At 31.7% G+C, this 26,859-nt stretch overlaps 1 protein-coding gene and 1 long non-coding RNA gene across 3 annotated transcripts; one reads left to right on the forward strand and one right to left on the reverse strand.

Annotated features, from left to right (window-relative positions):
• Positions 1-691: 691 nt before the first annotated feature.
• Positions 692-4,167, reverse strand: LOC120075714 (Major facilitator superfamily protein). 2 transcript variants are annotated; one of them, XM_039029340.2, is made up of 4 exons: positions 3,329-3,799; positions 2,809-2,972; positions 1,666-2,600; positions 692-1,569 (listed from the first exon to the last, which is right to left on the reverse strand). In XM_039029340.2, the coding sequence occupies exons 3-4, from the start codon at positions 2,598-2,600 to the stop codon at positions 1,050-1,052; spliced, it is 1,455 nt and encodes a 484-aa protein (XP_038885268.2). In that variant the 5' UTR covers positions 2,809-2,972; positions 3,329-3,799; the 3' UTR covers positions 692-1,049. The 2 variants fall into 2 exon arrangements, with proteins under 2 accessions (XP_038885268.2, XP_038885267.2); XM_039029339.2 differs by lacking the exon at positions 2,809-2,972 and having other exon boundaries at positions 3,329-4,167.
• A 4,443-nt stretch (positions 4,168-8,610) lies between these two features.
• LOC150036902 (uncharacterized) lies at positions 8,611-9,247 on the forward strand. Its single transcript, XR_016528964.1, has 2 exons — positions 8,611-8,826; positions 8,918-9,247. It is a non-coding gene; the product is annotated as an uncharacterized LOC150036902 (long non-coding RNA).
• Positions 9,248-26,859: the final 17,612 nt, after the last annotated feature.

Here is a 26,859-nt window from a genome sequence, read left to right on the forward strand (position 1 = left end):
AATAACAATAATGGTAATCATAATGGTAACAGTAACGATATAACGTAATTTTCAAACGCAATTAGATCGAGCACACTACACTTGTCAATCAAATTGTGTTTTTTTATTACAAATTTGAAAGTGGACCCCATGTGTCAATACGGATGTAGAAGACAAATAAACAACACAAAAGTAATCAAATAGAGCTCACTTTTTTACGTTACAATTGATTTATTAAATTTGATACAATTAAATTTATGAAGAAAATATTTTTAATCGTTTTCTGTTTATTGTTGATCAAATAAGAGAACGAAAATTGTACTTTCTTTTACATTTTTTCGCTTGAAAGCATCTTCATTCATATTCAGATTAATTAAAGGGAATAACTCTATATTATATTGTCTCTTTCACCGACCATTTCTCATTTTTATCATTAAAGTCCAAAAAATTTCAACTCAAACTCCGAATTGCCTACCCACCTCACCAGAAAATTAAGTACCACATAATATTTTTCTAAACATTATCAAACCTATTATGTTATTAGAAATTCTATTAAAATATATTACAACAACAACAATAATAAAAATATGTGGTTCTCCAATAAATATTGAAAAAGAAATGTCCACAGACAGTGAAATGATAGGTGTTGAAAAAGTCACAATTATAGCCTATACATGACAATCTAAAGAGAGAAGACAACAAAAAATGCAAATTAAACAAATAAATAGCATACTTTTTTTTAATTCACTGATCAATAATGATGAATCCTAAATATCAAATGTTTCACAACAATTATATTTCATACATTTCTTTTTCTTTATTTTCTATTTTGGGTGGAAGATAGGAAACGAAGGTGCATGTTTTTCTTCCACCAACTGAAGTCTCCAACACACAGGAATAGGCTTTTTATACCAAAAGGGTGAATTGAACTGTAAGACTGAAGCAAGTCCATTTCGAGTCCATGGCTGCTTCTTGTGAGTTCTTGCAAAGCCATCTCAGCAAAAATTTCACTCGATCTCGAAAAAACGAACATGGAAAAGGTAGCATGATTGATGAAAGTTGAAACCATTCTATGAAAGCGTCGATGTACGAGATTTCCCATAGAGGTTGGAGTAAACACCCTTTGTCCGATACACCAAAATTAAACTTAACATGCCTGCAATCGCACATAATCCAGCCATTAACATACAAGTTAAAAAGAAACATATGGCACCCTCACATTCGTGCGGTCCATCGGCGTAAAGTCTACCCAACAAAAATGATGAGGAGCTCTGCAGATGTGGGGGATGGTTATGAGCTTGCTTCTCTGCTTCACTGTCATATATACCGCTCGCGATTAAGCTCGAAAATATCAGAGATCCCATAGGATTTGAGAGAGTGAGGAAGTTGTATAAAGCCCCAAACTTCTTCAAGCCAAACAATTCAGAGGCAGTAGCAGGCACAATTGCCCAGTGAGCCCCATACCCGAGCCCCGTTATAAGAGTACCAATGTACATTGCCCCAGGCCATCCCATGCCGATGAAGAGATGTCCGAATATCATAAGGAATTGTGCAATCGCCATTGCAATGGGTCTTGGATAAGCAAAATCTCTGTTGAAGAAAATGAGAGTAAGATATAATGGAACATTCTAAGAAGTAAAAAGTTTTATTTACTTTGCCTTGAGACAACTAAAATAACTTTTGTACCTCACAACAATCTCAGAGAGGTATCCACCGCCAACACGGCCGAGAAAGTTCCATATGCTGATCAGGGATACAAAAATATGTGTATTATCATAACCTAAAGACTCGCTCATCTGTCCGAGGTTATCGATCACAGTCAATCCAGTTCCAGAACCAAGAAGAAGGGAGACGAATATAAGCCAAAAATCGGCTTTGATTAAAGCTTGACCCAAAGTGAAGTCTTCTCCTCGACGCGGACCCTTCCTCCTCTTCACTCTTACTGCTCCTTCTGCAGCTGCTTGCAATAGTCTTGCTTGCAGCTGAGCAATGCGTTTTTGTCTCTCTAATGCAGGAAGTAAGTCCTCTCCCTCTGATTTCTCATCTTCCACCTCACTAAATATCACTTCATTACCATCTGGTTCAGATCTAGCAGGTTCCTGTTTCTCTGAAGGTGGTAGGAGAGCCTCTTGCTCAGCATATGTCATTGTCTCCGAGCTAAAAGTCAATGTCACGGGAATCAAAAAGGGTGTAAGAAGGATGACAAACATAACCCCAGTAAAAATGGCTATCACGGTGGGGTTCAAGGTAACAAGATCCTCAACAAGCATGACTCCCATCAAATAAGCAGCCAAAAGGAGACAGACACCATAAACACTAGTAAAGCTCATGCTATCGGACGGCCTTACTTGTCTATGACCAGCGACAGGTCTGATAAAAAACATCACACCAATAGCTACCAGTGCAGGACCTACTGCAACCATGAATATAAGATTGGCTGAATCAGGAGCATGCACGATTGCATATATCTGAGTCAAAATTGCACCACTTAAACCAGCAAAGCCTTTCAGAATCCCGACGACAGGGCCCCTGCTTTTCGGAAAGTTTTGTACACAAGAAACCAGAGCAACCGTATTGAAGTACGTCTCCCCATTCGTTCCCAGAAATACAAGAATGCACATCTGCACAATGATATCCATACGTGACTAAACAAAAATGATGAAAAGAAAAAAAAAATGGCTTAACAATTTGCTCTTCAAACTTTATTTGGTTAGAGTGGTTCAGTTACAGCCATTCCTGCATCTCACCCCTCATTTTCTTCCATATAGCCATTGTTTTCTTCAAACTAAGAATTTTAGAGTTAAATGGCCAGAAGATGATGCATTTTACCAATCTTAACGAACTGGTTAGGAAGGATTGATTCTGGACCTTCCAAAAAGGACTTTTCAATAGTTTCAATCCGCCTATATATTCAGCAAATCGGTTTGTAAAGTTCTATTCCCAGCAATCAGTTATGCATCCATGAAATATTCAATAAAATTGCTTCCACAATCCTACAGAAACAAATCATCAAACAGATAATCTGCTTCCTGCTGCATTTAACTACAACACAACTTAGAGTAATCTCTCAGAGAAATTCCAAGGAAAATACCAAACTATCTTTAATCTAACAATCATCATATTGATACTAAAACAGATTCCAACTCGTTGACCACTATGCAACTTTTGAAATTAGTTCATAAAAGCAAAACACCTCCATTAAAACCATCAAATCAAGATCTGAATATGGATATCCCGATGGAAACATCTAAAGACAACGATCCATACCCATAAGGAAAATGAAATGGAATCCGAATAGAAACTCAAACAAGGGGCATTAAAGGGAAAGAACAGGAGAATGAAAACTTACAGCCCAGAGAGGCAAAACGGGAGCTCGACCAGTGACGATGAGCCAAATCCAACCATACCCAACAAAGTTATGGATAGCACCGACCAAGAGAGATCCCCAAAAGGGCAAAATCTCCGACAAGGTAGCGGCCAAAATGCCGACGCTATCGCCAAGGTCTTTAGCAACACCGAGACGCGCAATTTGCCTCTGATTGTAACTCAAATTGGTTTTGATAACCGGCGATATACTTCCAAAAAGATACCCAATTCCAGCGCATGATTGAAGCCATATTGCAGCTACAAAAACCAACCATCTATTGTTGAAAAAGGCCACAAGTTTCTCATTCCACCGACCCATCAATGCCCAGAAACCCAAATCTCTGTGGTAAAGGAAAAATTAGAGAATCAAAATGAAATGGGGAGGTCTCTAAAAGGGCATTGGCAGAGATGGGTGGGGCAGAACACAGCACAGGCGATGAGAAATGGGAATGATAATGTGGGGTCGATCGATGGAAATGGGGTGGCAAAATAAAAATGGATGTTTTCGATAATTAATTAGAAAAATCTCCATCAAGGCGTTGGCAATCACTGTGTTCTGTTATGCACGATATACAAGAAACAAGGAGTTGGATATGTCTATGGCCGTGGCTGTGGCCTGTGGCTGTGGCGGATTCAAATTAGAAGACGACAACGAAGCAAATTTGATTATTTATCAGAAATTTTACCTTCCATTTGATTATTTCAATTGGGAATGGTGATCCAACTACAAACGTTTTATCCTTTTGAAATATAATCATTGAGTTTTTGAGTAACGTTTTTTTTCTTTCCTTTTTTCCTTTTCTTGGACTCTCGAAAGAAGTCTTTTTTTTAACCATCTTTTTACCTAATATATGAAACAAAATTTTCGCGCAAGAAAACTGGTCCGAACAATATCTATTGTTGTCCCTACACCGTTTATATATTGTTACACACGTGGTAATAACTTCATAATATTTTTATATATATTTTTTGTTAAATTAGTATTTTCGTCTCCGAAATTTAGAATTTTTTTTAGTGCGAAATTTAGATAATTATTTAGTTGTAGTTATTATACTTTAAAATAACAATTTTTAATAATTCAAATTTCATTACGTAACTATTTAGTTTTTTGTTTTTGTTTTTTAAAATTATGATTATTTCATTCACATTTCTTACAATAATTTACATCTTTCTAATGATTGAATTCTTGGTCAAATTCAAAAAATAAAAACAATTTTTTAAAGTTACTTTTTTTAGTTCTCAAAATTTGGTTTGATTTTTTAAACCATGGGTAGAGAGTAGATAACAAATGAAGAAATTTGGAGGTGGAAATAATTTTCATATTCTTATTTTTCAACAACAAAAACCAAATACAAAATAGTTACCAAACGGGACCTTAGTTACTCAAAGTAATTTTTTTACTGAAATTGGTTAAACAATAATAATTTTTCATGTATAAAAATATAATATGTGAATATGTTTTCAAAATTTATAGCGAAAATATTAATTAATAATTAAATTTTTTTAAAAATTAACAAAATAAAAAGTTGAGACAATGAGACTAAATTTAAGATTTTTTTAAAGTATATAAACTAAAATTGAACATTTGGAGTACAATAACGAAAATTGAACAATTTTCAAAATATAGGAACTAAAATAGTGTTTTAATCTTATTTGAAAGAATAATGCTTTTATACAAGAAAAAAAAATAAGGTCACTTGCAAAAAGTGCAAAACAAAATACATTAATTAGGCTCACAATTCACATGTTTGTTGTTTGCAAAAACAAAAAATAACGATGTTCAACCCACATATAAAAAAAATGTAAAATGTCACAAACGACTTCACTACTAATATACACTTGTAGATAAATTTGTCAATTATTCACTCATTTAAACTATTAAAAAAGTTGAAACACTTGACTGATAAACTGTTTATAAACTTGATAAAGATGCACTCTGTTATAATGTTGATACACTTGACTGACATACTGCTAATACACATGATTGATATATTATTGATAAACTTGATAATGATATATTTAACTAAGTTAATATACTTTGAGATGATACACTTAGGTTTAAAAAAAAAAAATTGAACTTCTTCTTTGCAGCAACAGACTCCCTTACATCTCTCTTTCACCAATCAGCACTCCTCCACACCATCTTTTGCCAACCACAACACATTCGATCACCTATTGCTGCTTCTCTCTCCCCCTTTTTCTTTCCTCTCAACATCTTTCCTTCACAAATTAGCAATGCTCCAAACCATTTGTCGTTACTCACTGCTCCACCTCTCGCCCACTTACCTCTGTCGATCGGCATATGTCTGATAGCTACTTTCCTCTCTCTCTATCAATTGATTGTTAGGACAAATATTGAATGAAAATAATTAAAAATCCATTTTAAAGTTTTTGCTATATTTGTACAATATCAAATATGAGTGACACATCTACAAAATAGCATATTCAAATTGTCATCCATTGCAATTTTCTAAAAAAATACTTTTACTACAAACTATAGCTTTGAAAATTTACATTTGTAATCGTTGAGTTTTGTGGAATATGTGCTAATTGGTAGGTAGAAGCCCCATCAAGTTTGGCAAAATGAGCATAGTTCATATTAACTCGTAAAAATATCATTTTGATCATATATTTTAAAACTTGTTCAATTTTGGTACATGTATTCTTAATAAATCTTAAATTGAATCCCTACAACTAGTTTATTGTAATTTTTTTTAAAAAAAAAAATTATTATCAGATTTAATGTTTTTTTTTTTTTTTCTAAAACACCTAGGTCTTGTCTGATAATTATATCGTTTTTTGTTTTTTATTTTTGAAAATTATCTATTTTCTCCTCCTTTCTTATATTGATTTGCATCTTAACTACAATGGTTGAGTTCTTGGCCAAATTTCATAAACAAAAACTACTTTTAAAAAACTATTGTTTTTAGTTTTCGAAACTTGGTTGATTTTTTAAACTATTGGTAAAAACTAAATAACAATGTAAGAAATTTGAACGTGGAAATAGTGTCTATATGCTTAAATTTTAAAAACAAAAATAAAAAATAAAATGGTTACCAAAATAGGACCTGATTTTGACATTTTGATGGAGCTTGCTTACTTAGTTCAATTAACCTTTTTTTTTAATCACAACAATGTGGACAAGCAACAAAAGGATTCAAGAAACTATCAACTCATTAAGTAGAATTTGCCCTTAGAAGATGGTTTTTTAGTCAGATCTCCAAAAAAAGAAACCTTCGAACGTTTCATGGGAGACATAATTATTCTTGCAATTGATTAAAAAAATGTGTATAATAGTCCCAGAGAGATAAAGATCACAGATGGAATTAACAAAAGGTTTGGACCTCGTTCACATATTGCATTTTGCAAACCAAAGAGATTCCAATTGATAATTAAGGAAATCAATTTCAGCCTAGAGATGAGATAAATCTGCTTCAAATGCTTTTGATAGACCCTCATATATATAGCAATAGCCCAAATAAGGTCAATGGTGCCTGATAAGAGGAAATAGTGTTCCATAGGAACATAAGCATCTCCATTATCTTAAACAAGGATACCGATTCTTATTCACCATTTAAAACTGTCAGATCATAGTTTACCTTGAAAGAGCCTTGAAGAGGGATACACTTATGACAAATGCCTTCAGGATCAAATGAGGACAAAAGAGCTAAGAGAAAATTAGATAAAAAAATTATAAAGTGATTGACGATTCAATGGTGATCCACTAAATTTATCGTTCATCAGATAAAGTTATAATTAAATTCCAATAACTATCGATAGAATATACAATTTGGATGTCAATAGATAATAGAAATATGGATTTCAATAAATTCATATTAAAGTATTAAATGAATGAATAAACACTAAATAAATATGAAAATTATTATTATTATTAGGAAATACCTATTATATTTTGTTAAATTTTTTTATGATATACTGAAAATTTTAAGTTAATCATCCATATAGATACTAGAATACATAAAAAATATTCACATGTTAACAAATCTTTAATTCTCTGTTTATTTAACATTTTATGTTTATTTGTTGTCTATTTAAAATAATATTTTCTCAACACAAGTTGGGATAATCCAACGATATTCAAATAAGCAAAGAACTTAGGTACAATACAAGACGTGCCAAACTCAATAAACCAAAATTCCTAAGGAGAAAATTAATATTTTTTTTCTATTTTTTTTTCCCACAATGTCTCATTCTACTTTTTTTTTTTTTTTTTTCTCTCTAATATGTGGGAGTGACACTGACACAAAATTGGATTAGAATTACAAAAGTTTCACTTTGAGGATAAGGTCAATCACTTTTATTTATTTATTTTATTTTTATTATTAGAAAAACTATTGGGGGCATTTAAGACATTCACTTCATTATTAAAAATGACATCAATTTCAAATTTTATGGTATTTTTTAAGCACGTGAGAACATGTGAGAGAGACTTAAGAATTAATTTGAAGTAAAAAAGGAAAAAAAAAAAGTTATATAGTATCCTCCCGTATGATAAAAAATTCATAAATAATTATTTAATATTATTATGAAAGTTACATAGTATATCTCTATCAAACATAATAAAAATAAGGATAATTGTTTTAAATGATAAAACTGCTCAAAATATTTTTAAATATAGCAAAATATTAGCGTCTATAATTGATAGACACTGATATACAGTAATACTATTTATAAATAAATTGATTCAATTTTTTATATTTAAAATCAGTCTTAAAAATAATTTAAATTTCTACTAGTTGAGCAATATAATAAAACCAATTTATACCTAAAATAAATTATTTTTTTGGATAAAAAGGAAAAGAAAGAAAAAAATAAATAAAGAATCATATTGATACTAGTGACAAACTAGAAAAGTTAAAATGACAAGTTATTTATTAGTAATAAATATTTGGACAAAATGTGGGACAGATATTTTAAGGGTACAACAAGTATTTATTTTTCTTTATTATAAGCATAATTAACCATCCAAACGTTATTATGATTATGTTTGTTGGGTTACTTTCGTAATTAATATTTTTAATGGTTTTATGTATGCCTTAATTATAATTCAATATTACACTTTTATATTCAACTTTTCATTTTTTCGTAAATGTCAAAGTCAACTTCATATTTTCAAGAAAATAAATAGTTTTTTACTATTTAACCCTCCAAGCATTAAAAGAAAATAAAAAATACAACAAAAGAAAAACTTTTCATATCCCACTCACGCTCTATTAATGATTTTTTTTTAATAATTTCATTTTCCTCTCTCATTTTTTCATATCTCACCCACGCTTCATCTTCTTCAATTTCTCTCTCATCTTTCCATTGTTGCCTCCCTCCCTCCGTCCATCCTGCCACCGTTGATGACGTGTCTGCTAAGATCTAGCCGTCGCCTCCTTCCGTTTGGGTCACTAACCAGCTGTCATCGCCTTCCTCATATCTCGTTGTGGGTTTCTTCTTCAGATCTCGCCGTCATGGGTTTCTTCCTCATATCTCCCTCTCTTTTCTCCTTCCTCCTCCCTCTCTTGTCTTCTTCCCAATAGTATGAGTTGTAGGTGGCTGGTGACAGGAGGCAGACGACGTGGAGCGAATCTTCTGATGTGGGGCGAGTAGATCTGGCACATTTTTTTGGATGTGATGAGCAGATTTGGCGTGGGGCGAGCAGATCCAACGCAAGATGAATCGACAGCGTAGGATTCTGGATGATGACGGTCAACGATGATATATAGGGTGGTTATATATATTCTTCAATATATAAGGTGATATTTTGATATATATACTGTGATATATATCTTTGATTTTTTATTGAGATTTTCTTTATTATGATATATACACTAATATATATTGAACAATAAGTTCATTTGTGATTTATATATATTCGTTTCTAATCTTTCTAGTATATTTCATATATTATTTATAATATTTGCAAACATCTAAGGCAATGTTCTAACTAATATTTAAAAATAACCATGAATCTAAATTATGGTATATATATATATATCATTTTACTAGTATATCTAAAAATACATTGGAATATTTATAATTTTTTTGTCATTTTACTAGTATATTTCATATATTAGTTTTGAATATTTGCAAACATCTAAACAATGTTTCAAGGTATAGAGATATATATATATCAGAGCAACGGGATAGCGATACCTAATTAGAAGTGCATATATATCATAATACTTGGGATATATACATCAAATAAATACTGAAATATATTGACATACATATCAAAACATCAAGAGAATATATTATTAGAATACCTGGGATATATACATCATATAAACAACGTAATATATTACATAATATATACATAATATCTGTTAGAATATTTCTAAATAAACAATGAAATATATTACATAATATAAAAATTAATTGAGAGTTTTTTTATTTAGATTTTATGTATTGTGATATACACAAAATTTTGATTTGTTTGGATTTTTGATTACTTAAATGGATATATATATTGTAACAAAATTTATGATATATATTGTGATTATGTCGAACATTAAGCAAATATACAATTTTCATATCGTAGTATATTTCATAGATTATATTATATGATAATTGATATCAAGATCTCTAATTTATATAGTGTGGCATATTTCATATATTTGTTAGAATATTTTAAAATACCTAACAAAATGTTATGAGTTATATTTTAAATAACCATGAATTGAAAAAAAAAAAAAAAACCATACGTGAAACCAACAAAAATAGAAATAAAATTTCATTAAATGCATTTTCGGTCTCTAATTAAATTAAATAAATGAAAAAATCTCAACAAATAAATGCATTTTCTCTCTCCATTTGAAAAGGTTAAAAAATCATATTAAATGCATTTTCTCTCTCCATAATAAATGCAGTTTCTCTCTTTATCATTAAGAAAGCTTTATAAATAGAGAAATATATATAAAACTCGGAAATAAAATAATAAAAATGGATAAATTTGTCAAAAAATAATACTAAAATTAAAGTCTTTCTTGAAAAAATTCAATTTAAAGACATTTTTGAAATGTATGGCCTAAAGAGGATGTTTTAGGTAAAAATCTCTATTTTTAAACCACTTGTGGGGATGAAAGATACTTCAAGGTTATCGCCCCAATATTTTAAGTCTCATTTGGTAAGCCTATTTTCTCCCTACTTCTTACAATAATTTGCATATTTCTTATGTACAATGGTTGAATTCTTAGCCAAATTCAAAAAACAAAAACAAGTTTGTAAAAACTACTTATTTTAGTTTTTAAATTTTTGCTCGATTTTTTTTTTTTCTGAAAACTAAGTCTAGGGACACTACTTTCACCTCCAAATTTCTCTCTTTGTTATATACTTTTCACCAATAGTTTACAAAAAGCACGTCAAATTTTAAGAACTAAAAAAAGTAATTTTCAAAAAGTTGTTTTTATTTTTAGAATTTTACTATGAATTCAACCATTGTATTTAATAAAGAAGCAAATTATTGTAATAATGTAAATGAAATAAGTTTAATTAAAAAAAAAAAACAAAAATCTAAATGATTATCAAACAGTCGTAAATGGTTACAAAGATGTAGTAACTTAAATGTGAATAATATGTTATTACTACCATATTGCCATGCCATCATCGTTTATATATATATATATTGGTCAATTCTTAATTTTAATCATTGCTTTTTTTTTTTTTTTTTTTTTTATTTAGGTACTTGGTCAGATTTTGTTTTTAAATCGTCAAAAGTATAATTTTATACTCTGTTCATACTGAATTTTGATATTCACGGTAAATTTATAATGTTCGTCAAAAGTATAATTTTATACTCTGTTCTTACTGAATTTTGATATTCACGGTAAATTTATAATGTTCGGAGGAAATCAAACAAATGCTCTGCACAATAAAAAAAAACGATTAAACGATTAAATTACTAATCGTTTAGAAAGACATAGAGAATAAAGAATAATTTGAAATGTATTTCCTCATTCTTCAAGTATCATCAACTTTTTTGATTATATAAGTTTTGTAATTGTCATTTACTAATTAACTTTTTGGATCATTAATCAAACTATTATTAACTATTATGAATTGTTGAGTTTATTTCACTAATGACCCAAATATATGTAAAAATGAAATATTTGGATATAATCTTGCCTTTATAGAGTGTTGGCTTCCTCAATTTCTATGGCTGCCCCTATATGGGCCGACTTTCAATACTTAGACATTATTTTTTCATAGACTCGACTTTCATGAATTTATGGAGTTAGCCTCTATGAGCTTTTTTACTTTTAGGAGTCGGTCTTGATTGATTCTTGTTGATCTTAATTATGATTGGAATGGATATTTTTAATTTTTATGGTTGAGTCTATTGGTCGTCACCATACTTAACTAAATAAAACATTTCTCTTAAAATGAATTCTTTGGATCATCCTCTTATAACTAAATATTCAACCATATTTTTACTCACGATAGATATATAAATCTTTTCCAAATAAGAGAATTACAAATATTGAAGCTACATGCTTTAATCAAATGGATAGAATCAATTTTCCATAATATGAATAATTTCCGGCTTCTTTTTTTCGATACATTTAGGAAGAACTTATAAATATTTTTTTCTTACCATATTGATTTTAGATGAGAAAAGCTCCATATTGTTGATTTTGAATGAAATTAAGTGAAAATAGTAATATACTACGATTACTTATGAATTTTACTAATTTTCTAAACTGCGACATAATTTTACTAGAGATTATGAGTGAGTTAAAAAGGATATAGTAATTTAGACCTTATTTATTTTTTTAGATTGATAAAATATAAAATGAAGTTTAGAAATTTAATAAATTAAAAGATATAAGTAAATATACCTGCTATTCATTCACTTGAACTTCAGCCCATGGATGAAACAACCAAACTTTTTTTCATCAAATTAAATTCATTATTCAAGTTCAGATCAAACTAACGTTAATTGAACTAATCAAAATAGTTTTGAATGATAAAATAAAAACCTTTTTACAATATTAAGCTTTGATAATTATTTTATTTTTAATTTTAATTTTTGAAAATTAAGCTTATAACCTTCCATTCCATCTATAAATTTTTTGTTATATTTACTTCTACCAATATTTTCAATATCCAAGTCAAGTCTTGAGAATTAAAAATAAAAAATAAAACGTGATTTTGTTATTGGAATTTAGCTAAGAATTTAATTTTTTTTCTCTTAAGAATGATGGAAACCGTTACAAGAAATTTAGAGAAAATAAACTTAATTTTAAAACATCAAAGGTTTAACAACAACCTAAAATAAATGTTTTAAAACAATAAAATTTGTTTACCCAATCACACTTGAAAGCATTATATTTATAGTACTATATGGTACATACAACTATTTTGTTTTTTTTAAAAAAAAAAAAACAATGACTTAGGGTACATCATATACGATTTAGTATAGGTCCACTTGTTATTGTGATTTATGAGTTCTAATCAACTGACTAGTATTGCAAATTATTTTATCATTTAATGTTTAATAATATGGGAGTATGAACTTTAAAAAAAATGTGGGGAAATGACTTATTCGTCCTATAAGATATATACATGAATATTGTTTAATTAGTCGAATTAGGGTCAAATTAGCAATTATCATTATTATTAATAGTGAATCTCTGCCCTGTTCTTATTAGTAGTGGAATCCAATGATGATTTGAATTATTTCATATTTATATAATTTAATTATATTTAAAAGTGCATGTATCACACGTTTTAGTTTTTTTTAGTAAAAATAAAGTAAAATATAAAAATTTAAAGTGAAAACTTATCAAAAGACTGCACCTATGTATTGAAAGTGTTCTGAACCCAAACAGTCGAGGGATTAGCCCTACAAGCATGATAATCAAAACTATGAGCAACATAATTACCGTTTCAACTATAAATATTTGTAATTCATTATTAAAACAGTCACCACTTTCAAATAAATTTCATTACATCAAAGAACCAATCTCCACCCAAAATAAATCAATTCTAACTTCCTCAATAGTGCAACAACCTCCACTTCTAAAGCCCACATTTTATATATATATATATATATACACTTGAAAAATTCTGATAGATAACAAAATTAATATGCTTTTTGAAAATTTGTAAGAATAGTTTTCACTTAACAAAATTAGTACGCTTCTCGATTCCTTACTAAATATTATATCAAATTATTAAGTAATTTTTCAAATCTTTAGCATAACTTTTTTTTTCTCACAATTTTATGAATTTTCAAAATTACAAATGGGTTTTCAGTTATCAAAATAGATTTTTCAAATTGATTTTGAGAAAGATCAAATTTTACAAAAATTGAGTAAGATTTTGGATATATATAGAATCTCGGTGTTAATCTTGTCCTAGATTCCGTCGAGAAAGCTCAAATATATCAAATTTCAAACTTAATTATGCCCGAGATTTCATCGAAAGTCTAAATATATAGAATGTTTGTATTATTTTACCTGGGGTTAAAATCCAGATCCACATATGATTTTCAAATTATATGCAATCTCACCAAATCTTACACCAACTTTTATTTCTTCTCGAATTTCCTCTTGCAATATTTCTCAAATCTTATATAGAATCTTGCAAATCTTATCTTATATAAAATCTTGCAAATCTTACTGCTAGTTTACATTTACACAAATTTCTAAATTGATTTACTAATTATCTAAATAATTTATCAATTATTTGGAAGTCTAATTTTTTAATTTTCTAAAAATTTGGAAAGATTACATAACATTTTGATTTTTTTTATCCAAATCTCGGTGTGTAATCTGATGAAATATAGTGAGACAAGACTCAATATTACTGATAAGTTAGAAAAAATAAAATAAAATCTAAAGGTGCTATTTATGATAATTTCTGTATTTATATTTTAATCTTGAAGTTAGAGGGTTGAACCTACACTCCACGATGGTTAAAAAAAATTTCTTTAAATTGAAATTATTTGTTTCTGTCCAAAAGAAAATACCTGTATATGTCTTGTAAATTAAATTTTAGACTTTGTCTAAAAATAAAACTAGACTTTTCATATTAAAATAAATTAAAAGGATTAAAAGAATGTTATAATTGTAGGAAATAAACATTTGTAATACTTTTTTTTAAAAAAAAAAAATTGTAATAAATTTTGCATTTGATTGCTAAGATCAACGAGAATGGATAATGATGATGACTCAGTCACAAACCTTGATCCACTTGGGAAGATTTCATCCAATTTCAAATAATGTACTCTTTTCCATTTAAATTTAATAACGATGTTTTGTTTTTATATGTTTAAAATAACAATGTTCAGGTTATTAATTAAGTCATACATTTTGGCATAGATTTAATTTAGCATCTACATTTTTATAAAATTCCACTTCATAATCATTTCAACCTAACAAAACATTATATATTTCTTTTAAATATCATGTATTCAAATGTGTACCAACATGATTCAATCAAAAGGAAATCTTTCAATTAAAAGAAAATAAACTAATTTCAATTTAGTTCTAACCATTTTTGTCATAAATTTTTAAATTTATGTATGACATATTAATTGAATTTAAAATTTAGATGTTTGAGAATTGAAAATTTATCATTTTTGAAAGATCATGACTAAATAGATACAAATTTCAATATCCAGACTACATTTATAATTCAATCAAAGTTTTAATTGGGTCCCTGTGATTTTAAAGTTTGAGTTGAATTTATATTAAATTTATGTGGTAGGTAGTTTATTCAAACTTTACTATTGTCCCCTTTTATTTTTCAATAAACTTCACTATTGTCCCTTGGTTCAAAAAAAAAAAAAAAAAGTGATAACTTGTAGCTTTTTTAATAGTGCAATTAGGAGGGAACATGTATAAATTTAAAAAATCAAAAGCAAAATTGTTATCTAATAGAGCATTAATTTCCAAATCGTAATTTGGTTTTTTGTAAACATTGATAAAAAGTGATTAACAAAATTAGAAATTGAAGGAGGGAAATAGTATTTATAGGATTTATTTTCAAAAATCAACGATAAAAAACTAATTCGGGGTATAAACAATACATTCACCTATAATTTTTCTTTGTTATTCAATTTTCAACTATTTTTTTCAAAAACTAAGTCAAGGTTTGAAAAATCAAGACAAAAGGTAGTTTTAAAAAATGTGATTGTTTTTAGAATTTGACTAAAAATTCAAATGTTTCTTTAAAAAATGTGGTGATTATAGTATGAAAGCTTAGAGAAAACAAACATAAATTTTAAAAATGTAAAATTAAAAATCAAACTGTCTATGAATATTAAATTAAGAATAAAATAATTAATTAAAACATGTGTAGAAGGAAAATTGATAAGAAAATTTAAAATCCAGCACCGCCCGTGTTGTCTGCGTGTCCATAAATTTGGATTGCCGGATTACCAAATGGATGTGGCTTTGAAAATATCCCAAAACAGTAAACATCCCTTTCTTTGAATGGAATAAACATCCAACTTTTCTTACAAAAAAATAAAATAAAATAAACATTCACCTTTTTGTTTCAGATTAAAAAAAAACCTAGTTGGCATTTTGATGGATGTTTGGCCTACCACTTTGTAAGTCGCCAATGAATAACTCAATTTCAATAGTATTTGTTGATGTCAAAATCTAGATAAGAAAAAACATACTTGACTTTCACGTGATATCAATTATACATTTGTAAATTGGGGAAGAATTTGACTTGTACGATGGAAAGATCTAGACACCAATGTGGTGCTTGCTACATAGATTCTAATGCTTAAGTCATAAAGTGTAATTGTATAGCAAATAAGAAGTTTAAGTGTTGGAATGAACTTACTTCCTTTGGAGTTATCATAATGTATTTATAGCTATAATTGATCTAGGCTCTTCCCTTTAGGGAATTTAAAGTTTCACAGGGATTATCCTTTGACTCATTAGGCTAGAGCGTACAAGGGTGTTCCTCATTTCGTATTTTTCTAGGGTCGATCTCGGTCAAAGTTGAGATCAAACACCTTCTTTTAACTATATTTTAGGTCTAAGATGATCCCTTGGGCTAGGCATGCGTACAACATGCCTCGTTAAGCATTTCGTGAGACTCGGCCTCGACGTTGACTTGGCGGAGGGTGAGCATACTACCTTGCACAAGGACCCAAGCCAACCCCTTTTCTCTAGGCCTATTTTGGTCCAAAGTTGCCACTTTCGACTCGAATAATGCTATTTTCTTCACTTTGTTGTTTATGTTTTCACTAATATCGATTATGTCATTTGGTCCAAATTCACCTATAAACATTAGCCATTACTCCCAAGTTGGAACATCGTGGACCAACTATTTGTTAGTTGGGCCTTTCGATGGGAACTTGGGAGTATAGCGGTGGCTTACGTTGCTTCTTCAACGGCTTTAGATCCTATTTTATGATTATCGACCTTGTTAGTGTTGGTATAATCATATTGAACTTGCCATCTCTGAGATCATTTCTTGGATCTTTGACCATGCATGGAATATCTAACCAAATATTTTTTGAAAATTGACTTGGTTCTTGGTGCGCATTCACCATAAGCAGCACAAAAGTTTACATGTGACTGTCCTTTTTTTAGGGACACAAGTATATGAACCTAGCTTTTTTGTTACTCTGGAGTAATTTCCCTTCGAGATAGGTCAAATCGGGAATATTGGTCAGATCGTCATTGTATCTCACCAATTCTCTAATTTTCATCCTCCTACACTTAAATGAAGCTAGGCTATTTGCCGTCTCACGGTGGGCTTCGACACTTTAATTAGATCTAACCAAGTGAAAAAACTCTTGTTTTGGATTTTCGATCATGTTAGTGTGACCCCAATCTATTTTCACATTTGTTCTTATATGTGTCATCCTCCCAATTGTTAGTCCCGATAAGATCCCTATTTTTCTTAGTTTTTTTTGTTTGGTAGCAGCAAATCTTCTCATCCATCGTCCACGGTGTCCAAGTGTTGATTCCTTGCTAGTCGGCCTTGGCAAAGTCGAGCTTAAAGCTTTGCAACTTTCTCCTCAAATATTCCATCACTTACATCCATATGTCTGATCCCTTTCATGCAATCCGAGTTTCCCACATGTCGCTTCTTCATTAGTCAGCCTAGACTAGGTTAAATTGTTTTCTTTTTCCAGCATTCGTTTGACCTGGTATAACAAGACCTTACATGCAGCTCCTTGGATTGCCATGTGTTAGCTTCTTTACAGTCAGCATCAACAATGATAGTGCACGAGACCTTTTCGCCTATCAATAGTAGCCAAGTGACTACGAGTGAGCAAGGATAGTCGAAAAACCGTCTATGCTAAGCGATGCGATGAAATGCTATGCAATAGCGCTAAGCGATCGTCTAGATGCGGTGCTAAGCGATGTTTTGAAGTTTCTATGTGATGGAACTAAACGATCGTTTAGCTATGATGACGCAGTGATGTTTAATACGATGGAACTAAGCAATTTTTTAGCTGCGACGGATACTGAACGATGACATGAAGCGCTAGGTGATGGTGTTAAGCGATTGTGTAGTTCTACTTGAGAGCTAAGCGATTGCACTATGCGATAGACAGAAGACACTAAGCGATCGTGTACCTCTTCTCAACACAAGGTGATGGTGTTAGATGATTGCTTTCAGTGCTACACGATCGACCTTAGTGAGACTTTGAGGTTGGACCGATAACAGCCGGTTCGACCGATTTTCTTGAGGTCCAATCCGGTTCAGCCTCAAAAGGTTTTTGGCTAGTCCGTTTCAGATTCATCCAGTCCGGTTCAAGATGCTTGGGTTTGATTTGGAGCAATTCGAGTGGTTCAAAGACGGTTTTGAAGTTGTTTGTAATAGTTAGGCATCTGTTTGCTTGTTTATGCCAAAACGAAAAACTATATCAGTTAGTATTTAATTTTTTATGCATGTGATGTATGTGATAATTAAATAATTCATGTATATGCATACAGTATACCATGTAGACTTAAAACCCCACCGTAGGAAGCATGTTACATGCATTGAAAGTATGTTATAATTGTTATAATATATAGTATGCATGTTAGGATTATGTTTAATATAATGGTTATATTAGATGCCTTTGTTGAATGTTGTAGATGTTTAGCATGTCTAAAATTTTGTAAGTTGTTATAAAATTGGTTAGATATTTAAAATCCATAACAAAGAACAACTGCATGCTCACTTAGGTTAACAATTAGTTTTAAATGTTAAAATAGATTGTTACCTTATAAAATATGGTTACAAACTCATATCAGTTCATAAACCTGTCTAAGGTTGGGGGTATTTAAGTTGACGGTTTACGAAACACCTCCTACCTGGGATTATGACCGAAATATTGAGAGTTGTTAACTAATTTTATGAGCTTTTGTGAACGATGTGAGGTAGTAAAATGGTTTATCACCTAGACATTATAGGTTAAATCCAATTATAAGTATTATATTTGGATAAGCCACTTAAACTTAGGTTGTATGAAAATTAGCCGTCATATCTAAGTAAAATACCTAAACTTTTAGAACACTTCAATGGGAGATTAACAATATATTTGATATATAGCCTCAAGAATTCATACCCTGAGATCCATGCTCGGCTTCATGTCGATTTTACCTCGACTACTTCATTTGAAAAATGTTTGCATGGGTCAATAACAAGGTGAATGGGGGAGGTAGTTCATAGTAAGTGCGTGAAGGAAATGTGTCAACATTGTCCTACAGTCTCCTCTATTAGTTGGAACCGTGAGATTCCTATGCTGCGCCTGCTGTCATTTTCAGGTGGCACTAGCTAGTCGTTAACCGCGATGATCCCTGCAGAGGGTTGTAACATAGGATTCGGAACAACCCAGGCTTTAGTAAAATGAATAGGGTCTTATAGTTCCGTCTTGGATATTTTCTTCTATTTCGGAGGCATATTCATACCGTCCTATAAGATCTGAAAATGGCGGGTCACACTTACAAAAATTACTAATTGTTAGTAAAGATCTTGACCGAAAGCGATAACCAAAAAAACTATTGGAATATGAGTTATTCTGGAAATAGTATTTGGTTAAGAACCGTCTTACTTCTGTGAAGGAATTCTTAACTGCCCTTCGGTAGCAATTGTTCTAAATCACTTAAGTATCGTTGCAAATAAATAAAGATTTATTGGGTACTTTATTAGTTTTGCTAAAAATGGATTTAGATGTATATTTAATAGAGTTTGTTTAAAATGTTTCAACAATGTCGAACTCAATCATACAATTACTTGCTTTTGATAAATTTAATAGAGAGGGTTATTCGAACTGGAAGTCAAACATCAATACGATATTAATAGTAAACGATCTGAGGTTTGTGTTGACGGAGGAGTGTCCTCCAGTTCCCAGTTCAACAGCCACCTAAAATGTTTGGGACGTCTATGATAGGTGGGTGAGGGCAAACGAGAAAGCCCGGGCCTATATCTTGGCAAGTATATCTGATATACTCAACAAGAAGCATGAGGTCATGCCCACCACCTGTGAGATTATGGCATCATTACAGGAGATGTTCGGGCAACCGTCATCTTCTGTTAGACATGAAGCCATTAAGTATGTCTATGTAACACGCATGAAAGATGGAACCAACGTAAGAGAACACGTTCTCTACATGATGGTTCATTTCAATATTGCGGAGGCTCACGGGACGATGATAGACGAAACGAATCAAGTGAGCATGATATTGGAGTCTCTCCCAGAGAGTTATCTGTTGTTTAGGACAAACGCTGTCATAAATAAAATCACTTATAATTTCACGGCGTTGTTGAATGAATTGTAGACTTATCAATCAATGATGAAACTGAAGGGAAAAAAATGTTATTTCGAAATCGAAAAAGTTTTATAAGAGGTCTACGTCAGGTACAAAACCCACTGATAATAAGAAAGATGGTCTTTCTTCTTCTAAGGATAATACTGTACAAATGAAGAAGACAGGAAAAGGAAAAAAGAAAGCCATTGCAAAGAAAAACAAAAATAAAACTCCCAAAGGAAAAGTTTCCATTGCGGAGAAGTTGGGCATTGAAAACGAAAGTGCCAAAGTATCCGGCTGAAAAGAAAGCAAAAAAGGCTAAACAAGGTAAATTTGATTTACTAGTTTTTAAAACATGTATAGTGGAAAATTCTCACCTTACCTGGATATTGGATTCAAGCGCCGCTAATCATATTTGCACTTTTCTATAGGAAACTAGTTCTTGGAGAAGACTTTCTGAATATGAGATGACTTTCGAGGTGGGAACATGTGAAGTCATTTTAGCTGAAGCAGTGGGAGATGTAAAGTTGTTTTTTGGAGATTCTATCTTGCTTAATAATGTGTTCTATATACCAAAGATGAAAAGAAATCTGATCTCCATTTCTTGTCTATTAGAAAATATGTACAGGGTATCTTTTAAATGTAATGAAGTGTTTGTTTATTCAAGAGGTGTACATATTTTTTCTGTAAGACTTGATAACAATTTGTACATATTAAAACCAACAGAAGCTAGAGCCATTTTAAATATAAAGATGTTTAAAATGGCTGAGACTCATAATAAGAAGTGAAAAATTTCTCTTAACGCATATCTTTAGCACATCAGGCTTGGTCACATTAATCTCAATAGGATTGAGAGATTGGTAAAAAAGGGTCATTTAAATCAGTTAGAAGATAGTTCCCTACCTCCATGTGAATCATGTCTTGAGGGAAAAATGACCAAAACATCTTTTTCTGACAAAGGTCTTCATGCCAAAGAACCTCTCGAACTTATACATTCAGATCTATGTGGTCCGATGAATGTTAAAGCTCCAGGAGGATATCAGTACTTCGTTAGTTTTATTGACGATTACTCTCGATATGGCTATATTTACTTAATCAGTCATAAGTTTGAAACTCTTGAAAAGTTCAAAGAATTTAAGGTTGAGACTGAAAATCGGTTAAGTAAAAGAATTAAAATACTTCGATCAGATCGAGGTGGTGAGTATATGGATTTGCAATTCCATAACTATCTAGTAAATCATGGAATTCAATCTCAACTCACAGGACTTGGAACACCACAACAAAACGGTGTTGCAGAAAGAAGAAATCGAACATTGTTAGACATGGTTCGATCTATGATGAGTTATGCTTAGTTACTTCAATCCTTTTAGGGGTATGTAGTACAGACTGTAGTTTATATTTTGAACGTAGTTCCATCAAAAAGTGTTTCAGAAACATCGTATGAATTATGGAAAGGCCGCAAAACAAGTTTACGTCATTTTCGTATCTAGGGTTGTCCAGCGCACATGTTGGTACAGAATCCTAAGAAATTGGAAACACGTTTGAAATTATGCCTATTTGTAGAGTACCCCAAAGAAATAAAAGGAGGATTGTTTTATGATCCTCAAGAAGATAAAGTATTTGTATCGACAAATGCTACGGTCTTGGAAGAGGATCGTATTAAAAACCATCTACCTTGCAGTAAACTAATATTGCAAGAACTGACTAAAGATACTACAGAAAGATCATCAAGAGTTGTTGATCAAGCTGGTCCATCAACAATGGTTGTTGTCCCGTCACATCCATCCCAAGAGTTGGGATGCCTCGACATAGTGGGAGGGTTTTCAACAACCTAAATGCTACATAGGTTTAACAGAAACCCAAAACATCATACAAGATGATGGTTTAGAGGATCCATTAACCTGTAAAAAGGCAATGGAAGATGTCGACAGGGAACAATGCATAAAAGCCATGGACGATGAAATGGAGTCTATGTACTTCAACTCTGTTTAGGAACTTGTAGATCAACCACATGGGGTTACACCTATAGGTTGTAAATGGATCTACAAGAGAAAACGAGATCAAACTGGCAAGGTATAGAGCTATAAAGCCAGACTCGTGGCAAATGGTTTTACCTAAAGAGAATGAGTTGATTATGAAGAAACATTTTCTTCTATTGCCATGATAAAATCAATAAGAATACTTCTTCCCATTACCACATATTATGACTATGAGATATGGAAAATGGATGTCAAGATAACTTTTCTGAATGGCTATCTTGATGAAAATATTTTTATGTCTCAACCAGAAGGGTTAATCGAAAAAGGATGGGAACAGAAAATCTGTAAGTTTAATCGATCCATTTATGGATTGAAACAAGCATCTAGATCCTGGAATATAATATTTGACATTACGATCAAATCTTATGGCTTTGAACAGAATATTGATGAACCTTGTGTGTACAAGAAGATAATCAACAAAATTGTAGCATTCTTAGTTCTTTATGTTGATGATATCTTGCTAATTGGGAATGAGATAAGTTTTTTTGCTGACGTAAAGAGATGGTTAGCAACATAATTCCAAATGAAAGACTTGGGTGATGCTCAGAATGTTCTCAGAATACAGATCTTTCGGAACCAAAGAAATAGAACATTGGCACTATCTCAAGCATCTTATATTGACAAGATATTGTCAAGGTATAATATGAAAAATTCTAAGAAAGGTTTATTACCTTTTAGGCATGGAATTCATTTGTCAAAGGAACAGTGTCCTAAGACACCTTAAGAAGTTGAGAAGATGAACAGAATTCCATACGCATTTGCAATTGGGAGTTTAATGTACGCTATGTTGTGTACATGCCCCAACATATGCTTTGCAGTTGGAATCGTCAGCAGGTTCCAATCCAATCCAGGACACGTTCATTGACTGCTGTAAAAAACATCCTCAAATATCTAAGGAGAACAAGAGACTATATGCTTGTGTATGGACCTAAGAATTTAATTCTTACAGGATACACTGATTTTGATTTTCAGACTGATGTAGATTCTAGGAAATCTACCTTAGGGTCAGTTTTCACTCTTAACAGATGAGCTATAGTTTGGAGAAGCATTAAGCAAAGTTGTGTCGCTGATGGAAGCAGAATACGTGGCTGCATGCGAAGCTGCTAAAGAAGCAGTATGGCTACGCAAATTATTGGCTGATTTGGAAGTCGTTCCAGATATGCACGTACCTATCACACTGTATTGTGACAATAGTGGTGTTGTTGTCAACTCAAAGGAACCAAGGAGTCACCAGTGTGAAAAACACGTTGAAAGAAAGGCCCTCTCGGCTAAAGTGTTCGAGGGCCACTTAGTTGGACTAGGACTCTGAATAGTGTAATCTAGGGCAAGTGGGAGAATATCTATGGTATTAGAGATGCCCTAGTTTATTGTATTTTTCCCATTATGTTTCTCAACATTATATTGTATATATTTATTCTCACTGGAGTTTTAGTCCAAGTGGGAGATTGTTGGGAATGTCCTAGAACTCGCAGTTTGTGTTAAACATTCTATTTATTAATAATAATGACTTGTTGATTTTACATCTCATTATGAAAATCCAATAAACATATCTTTGCCTATAGTCTGAATACTGTAACTTTATATAGTGACATAAACAGGATCAAGTTAACAGTATATAGCTTAAATGGTCTAATAAGTATATGGATGAAATTGGGTATCTCATCATAGTAACATTATTGGATACAACCCACTCTGTCGTTGTTATAAGAAGTTGTAAAGTGCTACCAATGGTGTGATCCATAGATCGTTCATATTGAGACATGTGAGTGGGGGTGTCCTATGCAATGAGTTTGAATATAGACTGGACCATGAAAATAGTCACTTTTCTTTATAATAACCGTTTACTGTTAAAACTGACTATTTCATTTATCATATAACCTAGGTTAACTCGATCTTAATCCTGAGCTAGCTATGAACTCTTGTTTGTTCGGGGATTATCCCTTGATCTGTAAATGGTGAGAGTAGTTCAACAACATTGCTCAATAAGCTTCCCATTTTGGGGATACGACCAGATGAATAGCTGGGAACATAGCCTTGCAAGATGGAATTCCCTCCTACCTGATTTAGGATTAGCAAATAGGTTTTTCTCTTAAGTACTGATTCCAGGTCTTGAACAATCGGGACCTCGCCTTCTCATGATAGAGAAAAGATTTGATTCATAGGGATTATGAATCAGAATTGTTCATTAGAGAGTCAGTAGGAACTTAAGGAACTAGATGTATTCATAGTGATAAAACGGTTATTTTGACTCAGCTGTGATTACGAACAACCTGTGAAGGATCAACTTACTGATTATGGTTATAAGGTAGACATAATATATCTACAGTGAGGGGAGTTCAACTATGGGCTATAGTGGAGTGTCCCATTAGTTAACGAATGGGGGTTAGATCGGTCTAATGAGTTTAGCCAATTAATCTCGAATCGTTGGATCCCATGATCTATAAGTCTGCAAGATCCCCTTACTAGCTCGTAAATGGTTAAGCTTTAATGTAGCTTGAGAAATTAATTTAAAAAATTCAAACTAAAATTAAATGGAATAGGAGAATATATATTTAAATATATAAAGATGGTTTTGTGCAAAAAATAATTTAATATTTGATATTAAATTAATTAATATTTTTAAAATTAATTTGTGAAATTAATTTTAGAAAATTAAATTTTTAGTTTTGAAATTAAAATTTAATTTTGAAATTGGTTTTGATTTTAAAGAAAAATTGGAAAATTGGAAAACATGCACAACCATTATCATCTTCTTTATGCCCACACAAAAACCACAGCCTCTTCTTTATTAAACTCCAAGCATGAGTTGCAAGCCATGCACATTTCTTCTTTACATGTTCATCTACAATAAATAAAAAAGAATGGAGTGATTTGGATGCATGCATTCTATAGAAATTTTGAGAGAAAATTTCAGCTGAAGAAGAGTTCTTCAAAAACTAAGTGTTGTGAGCTTCTCCCTCTATTTTACGTTGCTTCAAGCTATTCTTGAGTCCTATAACTCGGTCTAAAGCTCCAAGAGGATAGTGGGGAAGATCTTGAGGTGGTTCATGGTGATCTTTGGAGAAGATTGTTGTTGTGTGATCGAGATCTTGAAGAGTTCTACAAAGGTATGATCTAAAACCCTCTTATTAGATGAGCATGCTTTAGTTTCTGCCAAAATTAGTGAATTTGAATGCTTATGGATCCTTGATACTTCCGCTGCATGTTATTACACTCTAATAATTGGTATCGGAGTATCATATAAGCGTTAAATTCGGTCTAATTTTGGTGTGGTGGGTGTTTTTCATGAGATATATGAAACTGATGCACTGATATGGTTTTCTGAGATTTGGCTTTTTAATTCTCTTTAATTTCTTAATTAAATTTGTAATTGGCTCTGTTTTCATGAGCTTATATGTGTTACAAGAATCTCTAATTTATTTGGAGTCATTAGAGTTGAAATTAAGATGTAATTGAAGAAACAAGTGAAGAAGGCCGAGCTGCTGTTCCAGTTTTCAGCTTCTGCTCAAAATCGTTGTTGAGGTTTAGTTGCTAAACGATCGTCTAGTTCCAAGCATTACACGATGTGAAGAAAAGCTAGATGATCGTATAACATTGGGCACTGGTCGTTGTGATGTTGAACGCTAAACGATCGTGTACCTGTGGGAGCTAAATGATGCGTTCAAATGCTATACAATAGCACTACACGATCGTTTAACTTTTGCGTGGGAACTAAATAATATGTTGGAGGTGTTATACGATGGCACTACATGATTGTGTAGATGCGGCATGCGCTAAGCGATGCGATGAAGTGCTATGTGATAATGCTAAGTGATCGTCTAGATGCGACGCTAAGCGATCTTCTAGATGCGGCGCTAAGCGATCATCTAGATGCGGTGCTAAGCGATGTGTTGAAGTTTCTACGTGATGGAACTAAACGTTCATTTAGCTATGATGCTGAATGACGCGATGATGTTCTATGCGATGGAACTAAGCGATCTTTTAGTTGCGGCAGATACTAAACGATGACATGAAGCGCTAGGCGATGGTGTTAAGTGATCGTGTAGTTCTACTCGAGAGCTACGTGATTTCACTATGCGATCGTGTACCTCTTCTCAACACAAGGCGATGGTGTAAAACGATTGCTTTCAGTGCTACACGATCGACCTTAGCGAGACTTTGAGGTTGGACCGAGAACACCCGATTCGACCGATTTTCTTGAGGTCCAACTCAGTTCAACCTTAAAGGGTTTTTGGCTGGTCCGGTTCAAACTCATCCAGTCTGGTTCAAGATGCTTGGGTTCGGTTTGGAGCGGTTCGAGTGGTTCAAAGATGGTTTTGAAGCTGTTTGTAATAGTTAGGCATTTGTTTGCTTGTTTATGCTAAAACCAAAACCATATCAGTTAGTATTTAATTGTTTATGCATGTGATGTATGTGATAATTAAATAATTCATGTACATGCATATAGTATGCCATGTAGATTTAAAACCCCACCGTAGGAAGCATGTTACATGCATTGAAAGTATGTTATAATTGTAATAATATATAGTATGCATGTTAGGGTTATGTTTAATATAATGGTTATATTAGATGACTTTGTTGTAGCATGTCTAAAATTTTGTAAGTTGTTATAAAATTAGTTAGACGTTTATAATCCATAACAAAGAACAGTTGTAAGCTCGCTTAGGTTAACAACTAGTTTTAAATGTTAAAATAAATTGTTACCTTATAAAATACGATTAAAAACTCATATCAGTTCATAAACCTGTCTAAGG

This window comes from Benincasa hispida, chromosome 4 (genome assembly GCF_027475165.1).
Source record: "Benincasa hispida cultivar pf3 chromosome 4, pf3_genome.v1.1, whole genome shotgun sequence".
Classification (NCBI taxonomy): domain Eukaryota; kingdom Viridiplantae; phylum Streptophyta; class Magnoliopsida; order Cucurbitales; family Cucurbitaceae; genus Benincasa; species Benincasa hispida.

Excerpts from the sequence above, each read along its gene's own strand:
- LOC120075714 (XM_039029339.2), bottom strand. The coding sequence starts at position 3,664 with ATGGGTCGGTGGAATGAGAAACTTGTGGCCTTTTTCAACAATAGATGG. Across the intron at positions 2,601-3,328 it reads CCGTTTTGCCTCTCTGGGCT|ATGTGCATTCTTGTATTTCT; the intron begins GTAAGTTTTCAT and ends ATCATTGTGCAG. Across the intron at positions 1,570-1,665 it reads CTCTCTGAGATTGTTGTGAG|AGATTTTGCTTATCCAAGAC; the intron begins GTACAAAAGTTA and ends TTTCTTCAACAG.